This window comes from Eucalyptus grandis, chromosome 7 (genome assembly GCF_016545825.1).
Source record: "Eucalyptus grandis isolate ANBG69807.140 chromosome 7, ASM1654582v1, whole genome shotgun sequence".
NCBI lineage: Eukaryota > Viridiplantae > Streptophyta > Magnoliopsida > Myrtales > Myrtaceae > Eucalyptus > Eucalyptus grandis.
In genome coordinates, this window is record NC_052618.1 from 46687691 (window position 1) to 46697391 (window position 9701).

General features: G+C 38.8%; 1 protein-coding gene across 1 annotated transcript; it reads right to left on the reverse strand.

Moving 5' to 3' along the window:
• Positions 1 to 28: 28 nt before the first annotated feature.
• Positions 29 to 5265, reverse strand: LOC104453829 (protein decapping 5). The gene is given in 9 exon segments (XM_010068455.3): positions 29 to 412; positions 486 to 596; positions 697 to 894; positions 1511 to 1576; positions 2084 to 2598; positions 2601 to 3066; positions 3144 to 3221; positions 3837 to 3937; positions 4925 to 5265. Coding segments are annotated over 9 exon segments (1833 nt in total). The 5' UTR covers positions 5079 to 5265; the 3' UTR covers positions 29 to 268.
• Positions 5266 to 9701: the final 4436 nt, after the last annotated feature.

A 9701-nucleotide genomic window follows, 5' to 3' on the forward strand; every position in this document is an offset into this window, starting at 1 on the left:
GCAATTTGAAAGAGTAAAAGACAGCAGGTTTCAACAAGATCACCCTCTGATATTTCATAGAACTGAAAATCCTGCTTCCAATATTGGCGCAATCAATTCTTACCAGAACACATGGCGGCCCTCAAACGACTCAACATTATAAAAGACTGACTAGACTTCAGAAAAAACCAAAAACACAAAGATCAGGACCATAGAGCTAAGCTAGGTTCCAGTTCCAGCAAAGTTATTAAGCCTCTAATCCTGAGAAGCACATAGGCCACGATAACCTCTATGAAGCACGGCCATAAACCGCTCTTCCTCGGCCTCTTCCGTTATAGTTATAACCCCTCCCATAGTATCCCCGAGAACGACCACCACGACCAAGACCACGGCCACCTCGACCACCCCTATGCCTTGAGAATTCACCGAAAGTCTGAAGACAAAAAAGATACACACGCGTAAATTACTTCACAAGGCCAAATGATAAAATTCAACATGAACAATACCTCTGTGTCTATCTTCATTTGCTCAGAAAACTTTGGCCTTCCACTGTTTGATCCATGATCAAGAGCATTGCAGGAGAGTGAATCAAAGAAATCGTCCTTGTTGTAGACAGGCTGCCCAGCAGAAAAGCATAGTGAAATACAGGAAGAAGTAGCAGGCCTCTTCCACCAAATATTCAGGAGATAAAGGTATCACAAACACTAGCACTCATACCTTGCCCTCCATATTTGGTAGCTCACTATCCTCTTCATCATAATAATTATCCTCGTCACTTACATCGCCCTCGATATCTTTGTCCTTGGAATGACCTTTACTCTTACCAAGGTGACCCCATACTTCGTCCTTGTTGAATTTTTCATTCATTGCCATAAAATCAAAATCCTCAGTAAATCTAGTGAGTGGACGTGAACCCTGCACAACATTCAGTTAATGTTTACATTGTCAAACACAAGGTTATCTTTGGATTTGGAAAACCTACAGACTAGCAGTTAGCAGTTGCACAGAAAATATTGCCACTCTATTAAACCAGGACAGAAGATATCACCATCATGCACAGAAATAAAAACACAAATACAAGCATCTTACTACGCTAAGTATCGCTCATGTCAAAAACTAATTTTGGCTTTCAGTCCTTCCACTAGAAGGACAAATCACTTATAAAAATACTCATCTTAAAACGGAAAGAATGTGTAGGAATGAACTTAAAATGTTAAATCCACTATTGAAAACCAACGCCCAATCCATAAAGAGATGGAGGTACAAATAGCAGTTAAAACACTTTTGTTTTAAACAAATACATAAGGCTTGCAAGCTTTGTCTTCTTCCAATTGTCAGAACCCAAGTAATCTTAAGAGGCTCAAGTTCCATAAAACTGCTGCCAGTGCATATGAAGAAAGAATAACACAGACACCGATAGAAGCACCTATCGAGATACCCTAAATGAGTATATATGGTTCCATTATACAATCATTACGAGTTCTCAAAGAAGCAAGGAAACCATTTGACAAATGAAACACAGAAAAATTACCCGAGCTCCTCTCCCCCTTTCACGACCTCTCTGTCCATAACGATTCTGAAATGGAACTCCATTCTGCTGGTGAAGAGAGAAAATCCGTGTCAAAACACCCAGCTCAGATTATTAAGCAGTTTCAGTGAGCCAGAGACTATACAAGTACACTGCCTTACAAATTACCAGAGTGCACCAGACAAAACTTTGAACCACACAAAAAGTGGGAAATGAAAATCGAAAGCAGTTTAATCACAAAAAGAATTTTAATTACAGGCTTGAGGCCAGTAGCAATTCACATGAATAGAATATTCATGCTATTTACAAGACAACCAATGATAAGAACACAGAGCAGAACAAGCACATGGCCAGCTTCAGGGCAGTAGTAATTCACACGAATAGATTTATATCAATGTACCTCATATACTCAGCATAATTTTCCAGAGACCACTAAGGAGATGCAGAATCTTAGGATCAAAATGAAACTATGCGCAAATGAACAAAAATACAAGTACATCAGTAAACAAGAAGATTACGCTTTCGGACATGTGCCATGTGTGTGCAAATTTAAAATATGCATATAGAGAATACAACCTTATAACCACCACGTGCAGGTGGAGGCAAAGGCAATATAGGAGGTTGAGCTTCTGATGCAACAGGTGTCAATGGCTTTGGTGATGCCAATAGCTTTGGTGATGATGGTGAGACTTGAACCACCTCCACATCCTTGTGAGCAATTTGTGAAGGTTGAGAAGAAGGGGTGCTCGTGGATCCAGACTGCAAAATCTGACCAGGCGTTATCAATGAAGGGATTGTTGTTGATGTTGGCATCTGTACAGGAGCCTCTGGATTAACAGCATTAGATGGGCCCAAAATGGAGGAAGTGGATTGAGCACTACTTTGATACTGCAAGGTTGGACCAGCAAATACATTGAGCTTGTTAGATATAGGGGGAATCATGTTGCTAATCTCCGGAGTAGTCATCAGAGGCGGGAGCGATGGCAAACTAGCACTCAAACTGACTGAAGGAAGGGCAGAGATCGGAGGCTTATTGAACATGACACTCGATAGGGAATCTGAAGATGTTGTAGTTGATGAAACAGTAGGAGGGTTGATGGAAGAGTAGCAGATGAGGAAATGGAAGTCATGCTGAGTGAACTGCTGCTAACAGGAAGCAAAGGAGATGGGACCTCAGGCAAGTGTGGACCTGGCAAGTTCGAAGCTCCGGCAGGGAAAGAAGTATTAAAGCCAGGATACTGCATTGGCTGCTGCAGAGGAGGCATAGACAGCCCAGGTGGTGGCCTAAGCAAAGGCTGCTGATTAATATGAGGAAGCCCATTGGGAGGATAATATCCTTGCCAATACATAGGCATAATCCCACTACTATTTGCACCTGGGGCTGGGGGAGCTCCCCATGACCCCATATTCCCTCCAGGTGGTTGATATAAAGGAAGGCCGCCTTGAAAGTTCGTAGCAGGTAGTGCCATCTGTGCTGTGTTGGAGCCAACATCGGCTAAGGGTACACTAGCAGTGGGAGGCAAACTTGTGGATGTTGAAACTGGACGAGGGTAATGAGACTGCCAAAATTGTTGAAACAAGGCAATGAGATTCCATTTACTTAATTTTAGAGTAAAAATGTTATCCATCCAAGTACCTGTATGATTGCTGGGTCATTATTGATAGGGGGTACAGGTGCAGGCTGAACAGGTGGAGAGGATTTGACCTGCAAATCCTGCAAAAGAGAAGCACAGAGAACGAATCTGATGAGAGAACAAGACAAACGAAAAATCAGCTACGTTAACAGTGCATATCACTACTGAAGGAAAGGCCAAATGAATAAACGAAATGGGTTAGACCACTACATGAAAGGGAATCTATAGCTATGTCAATCATTGTTAAACAAGTGAGCTGGCTTCATATTCCACTTCCAACTCCAGCGTCCAAATGAAATAAAAAAGAAGGACAAACAGAATTGAAAAATAGTTTAAGCCAAGCCACAGAAAAGATTCTGTAACCATTTTTTTTTTTGTTAGTACAGGAGACGGCATGATATTCTACTCCCAATTCTAGCTTACAATGGAAAGAAAAAAGTAAGGACAAAACACAACACGGGCTTTGTTCAATGCAAGCCACATCATAAGGCTGATGCAACCAGAACAGAGAAATTATGCAATGTGAGTTTGCCCCTATAACCTGGCTGATGCAGATGAGGAGAACAACTGTAGAATGCCCCGAGTTACGAACCTTTTTGTGTTTCTATTTTGGAATTTTCTTAAAGATATTAAAACAAGCACTCATTCTATTATTCATCACGGTGAACATATGTGTTCATGGATGTATAACATACCTTGATGTCACTTCCTCGGAACAATATGTATTCATAAACCTTGTCACTTGGTGGGACTTGTGGTCCATCCTTTTTCCGTCCTTCCGTTCCAAATGATCGTACTGTAAAAAGGGAAATGAATAACTTAACATTAATAAATAATTGTCCATGCAAATTTGACAAACAGCATTTATCGGGAACAAAACCATTAATCGCTAAAACGTTATAGATGCAAATAGTTACAGGGACAAACACATGGTATAGACATCCTAATATTTAAATCCTCAATATCAGAGTGTTGGCCACTTTCAGTAAATTCAGCTACTGCAACTGCAAACAAACATACACATACCAAAAAAAAAAAAAAAAATAATAATAATAATAATGATGTCACGCATCATCTACTGCTTCCATCAGGAATGGAACCACTATTAGCGACTCATATGACACGCCTCGATACCACAATTCCATACGATTACGTAGGGCGTGCGCAATGCATCGGCAAGCAACTCAAGCTACTGCCGTGATATGGGGCAAGAATATAACCCCATCATCTTCCAAATCGAATAAGATATAGCAAAATCCAAACGGACATTGCACCGTACTGTCAGCTTCTTTTCAAACCGGAAAACATTCCTACTCCCAAAACGCCCGCCCATCCGACGTGAAAGCAGCCTCGGAAAGACAGCGCACAGCCACGCAGATTCAAAAGCGAGCTCCGACAAACAGCGCAATCGCGCAGACGTCATTCACACAGCTCTTCACTCAGCGAACATTCTCTATTCCCTCTCAATGCATCAGTCACTCAGTAACGATTCTCTAACCAAAACACACCAGCACGCGAATCATCACGACGGCTTAAAATCGAGAAATGAGGACGACATCTCGCTCCTTCTCAACACTGACCACGAGACGAAGAAAGAGCTCCTCCGTCTCATCATCTCGAATCCAACTCCGACCGAAATCCCAGATCGCCGACCCAGGTCCCCGCGCGGAACCCCGCGCGTCCGTTGCAAGCGAGGGAGAGAACGAAACCGACGGGGAATCTAGAGAGAGAGAGAGAGAGAGAGAGAGAGAGAGAGAGAGGGAGACGAAGGGGCTGAAAATACCGTTTCGGAGGCCGATGCTGGACTCGTCGGTGTTGATGTTGTAGAGGACGCCCTCGTATCTGATCTCGCTCTTGGACGTCAAGCTAATCAAGCTCCCTATGTACGAGTCCGCCGTCGAATTCGATCTCCCGGAGGCGCCGCTCTCCGTCGCCATGCCGCCGGTCGGAGCTCCCGATTTCCCCGCTCGCTCGCTCGCGCGCGCTCGAGTGGAGGAGGAAAAATCGAAAGAGAAAAGAGAAACACAAAAGGGAGAGGGAAGACGGGGGAAGTCGAATTAGGGTTTAGAAATTTGGGGATTTTGGATAAAAAGATAGGGGGGCAGAGAACTGCTCTCTTTAGCTCCCTGGGTGCGTAATTTGGCTCTGCCGTGGATCCTTATATATAGACGGGGGAGCCATTCCGAATTTTGGGGGGTGGGGTTTTTATTATTTTGCCCTTTTCTCCAGATTTTCTGACCAATCGGGGATCTCCACGTCGTGTGGATTTTTTTTTTCCGGTTTTTTTTCCACTCTTCCCAGGAAATAAATTAGGAGGATCCGAGTGAAAAAACAGAATAAAGAAACGGGAAAATGTCACAAAAACCTCTAAAACTATGCCCACTGTGCTACATATACTCAAATGATTTTTTTATTAACACAAAAAGCTCCAAATTTATATTCGGATGATAAATTTATTCTAATTTTTTGTAATAGATTTATCCGAAATTATTTTTTATGATATAAAAACTCCAAACTTATCCTCATATGATATATTTATCATAAATTTTGGGGTAAATGTGTATTGTGGATACAAAATTTATGATTTTTATGTCACAAAAAAAGTTGAGATAAATACGTCACACTAATAAAAATCTGAATCACATAGAAAAGAGTTTAGGGTCCTTTGATGTTTGAGGTAAATGTTTTGCAGTAGGCATAATTTAGGATTTTTGTGACTTTTTTCCAAAAAAGAGAAGTGTTGATTTGTGGCTTTCGATCCGTAGTTGGAGAAAATCAAGAGAATGAGATGATTATGCTATTCCTCCTTCAATTTGAATTTAATTCGGGAATGCCGACGGAAGAAAATATGATTGTTAAGCTTAAACTCGCCCCAAAAAAGAATTGAACAACAAAAAAAAAATTCTCATCAAAGGAAAAGGAAATAGAAAAATTACGAAGATAACTTTTTTTCTTCTTCTAAAAATTTGCTCAAGCTTTTCTCGAGCGACATAGGAATATGCTCGGCACCTCTACTTCCATGACTCCACCTGTTTTCACTCGTGTAATTTTCGTTGACGGAGAAGTATTTCATAGGTTAGATCTCGAGCGGGTTTTAACCGCTTCCACCCCGAACAGCACATTCCGTGTGTTTTCCTCCCATAGTCATTTACAACAAAGTGTCAAGGGAAGAAACGCGGGATAAAGGCCTCACTGGGCCCACCGTACAGCGCAGCGCTGGGATCTCACTTGGAGAGAGGTCCCTCGTCATCTCCTAGCATACTAGGCTGATAAACCCCCAATGAAAGGTCCTAGGAACTGCGTTCGCCGTCAATCCATAAATGAAGGGCCGCGTTCGAGCACTGCTGAATTTCATTCTCCTCCCTTTGTCTGCATCATTGACACCGCAATGGGGCCGCCGTCGACTCCACAGTCGCGCCTATCAGCAGTGAGACGACTGCTCAGTGCTCCCTACACGCCACTAAGTGCAGCTGTACTATTTAATGCATTCGTTCGCACGATGGTTCAAAGTACTATTACAGCAACGGCCTACTCCAGCCAGAAATCGTGCATTTTCCTTTTGCGACGGTAACCATTTACCATTATTTGTTAATCCCTTATTTGGGCTAAAGTAAAAGTTCTTTTTCGATAATCTCGTATTTTCTCCATTATATTATTGTTGCAATCGTTATTAGATTACACTCTCGCATAAAATAGTGTGTTTGGTAATATTTGTCTATACTTCCTACTTTTCATCAATTAGGCTTTTACTTAAGCAAAATATCCTACATTTTAAGAGTACCTACAATCATTAAAACCTAGTGACATTTCAAAATTGATATTTATTATATTATTTTGGTAAAGATACAATAAGTAATTTTTTTTTACTTTTAAAAAAATTGGAAACGAACATGCCCCTCTTTTAATGAGTTGCGAGAAAAATAGACTATCCATTTCGGAAATATTCCAATGCTTATCCCACCTCCACCTAAACTTGCTTCAGCAAATATTATTCGATTTCTTTCCATTTGAGGCCCACCTCGACATTTTTCAATAATTCTTGAATTTCTTTGCCTTTGGTTTTTTTTCTTATGATCAAGTTTATTTAGCTGCCATTACTTTCAGATTTTTAAAATGTTAATTGACTTCCTTCAAATGTTTCGCAATCTCAACACATCTTGCTTGTTGTTGCAAGTAATTAATTCCGTGCTTGATTTTTTATATGACTTTCATAATCCCATCGGAATTATTGGTGAAGTAACTTAAAATGATTGGTTATGTCATAACATAGTAAAAACTGTACTTACATTATTTATGCACTCTTGATGTAAATATAAATTAAGAGCATGCTTAGCGAAAAATGTTGTGGGAAGAAAAGAAATCTCGGTCATAGGTCATTTGACAATGCTTTTATTTCTTTTATTTTCTATTCTTTTGTCCTTATAATAGAAAAACCATTCGTTCAATAACGTCAATTGATTTTTTTCCCACAGAAAAAGTGGTCGAGGAATAAATTTAGAACATAAATAAGAAGTGGAAAAAAGTTCTTGTATTCGAAAACAATTTTTAGAAATAATTCATTTTTTTTATTTTTTTTTTCTTCTTCCTTGTCGCTTCTTGCTGCCCTTTTGTTGCCACTGCCACCAACCCTCGGCGCCATTGCCAATGGCGGGGCGGATGTGAAGAAAAGAAAAGAAAACAATTAGTAAAAATTATTAAAAAATCAAAAGAAATACTACGTTACAAAAAATTTCTAAGTACCCGGAAACAATTTGGTACAAAAAAATTCTTACTAAACGCATTCATGTTCTCTTTTCATTCCGAGAATAAGAATTTTGTGTGATTATCAAATGCGTTCTTTTAATCAAAAAATATTTTAGGGAATAGAAATAGAAATGACTATTTCTAAAGAGAAGTTATTCTCCATAATATAAATGTTACCAAACGGATCCTTAATAATTATTTTGTTATCGGGAACAATTTTTGCTTAGAAATAAATTTTTCTAAGTCTGCATTTTCTAGATGAGTTTTTTTATTTCTAGAATGGAAATGCATTTTGTACAACCCTTTCATGACTTATAATTTTTAAACTTTTTAAATAATTTTATCACATAAGTCTTTTTTTCTTTGTCTTTTTATCTTCTTCTTCTTATAGCCGGTCATTGGCCATGGTGATAGCTAATGACCAGCCGTACAAGAGCCGATGACCTCGTGGCCTTGGGGAGCCTCATTAGCCTTGGTGACTAGCGAGGGTGACCATTGTTGGCCCTTGCGGGTCCAACAAGTCACTAGATCTCTTATGGCTAGTTCTTTGGCGACTAATTAGGAAAGAATAAGAGGAAGAGAAAAAAATAAAGAAAATAAAAAGAATAAAAGAAAAAAATTGTGCTCGATCCTTGAGTTGTTTCTAAGAAGAAAGAAGCAATTTATTTCTACATTTTAATTTTGTTCCAAATCTATTTGTTTTCCGGAAATAAAATATCACTAAACAGCTTTTGTTCTTTTTATTTTATTTTGGAAAACAAAATAATAAAATCACGCACTATTTGACACGTTACCAAGTATGCTCTATAAATAAAACTTGCAACTCTTCCCTAGTGATTGGGATAATGCATCAATTGTTCTTGATTATTCGCACAAGTAAGAGATATGGCACTCGTATGGTATTGTTGGAGAAATTGAGCAAGAATTAGAAACTTTGTGGGTGCTTTATTATCTCGAGTGAAAAACAATCTCATATTTAATTCATTCATTTTGATTTAAGCTTGAGTTTAACTTAAGGTGTGTACATTTCTGAAAAATGAATAAATTAAAAAAATATTTTCTTAAAAATGATAGCTTTTATCACTTCAAAAATAACAAATGAAAAATATTTTGACCATCTACAGGCAAAAAAATTGTTGTTGATTGTAATAACATTAGTTATTGACTAGCTATTTTAAGCAATATAAGCAATACTTTTAATATAATTATTCTCCAAATCATTCATTTTATACAAAACAAATGAAACTTCAATTGTGGAGTATTTTTGTGTAATCTGTATATACTCAAATGAAAAAAGTCTGCTTCAAAGAAAAATTGTCCATGGAAAATTTTTTTGCTATCATATATCTTTACTCTTAATAAAAAGAATTGAGGAAAATTCTAAATAGGGTCTAAATTGCTCTCATTTTCTCAAATAAAAACACGAAGTGAGACTTTGTTTCAAATAATGACAATGTCAAGTATCAAATAAAAGCCTAAAGTGGCTATGAATTTAAATGAGAGTCTAACCTCATCGATCGTTATTCGTTAAAGTATTATGATTGATTAAGAACATTTTGCCAAAAGAGAATTCATTTTTTTTTTTCCTCTTTGGCAAGCACCAGCAAGGGCTTGCATAATGCTAGGCAATAGCCTATAAGCCCTTATCAGTTGCTAGTGAGGGCGGCCTTGCCCATAGTTGGCAAGGGTGAGGCCGTTCCTCACGGGCCTAACGGGAAGCGACTCTCACCTAGCCCTCTCCAGTGGCTAGTCATTGCTCAAGAGCGGCCATTGAGAAGAAGAAAAGGAGTTAGAAAAAGAAAAAGAAAAAAAGAAAA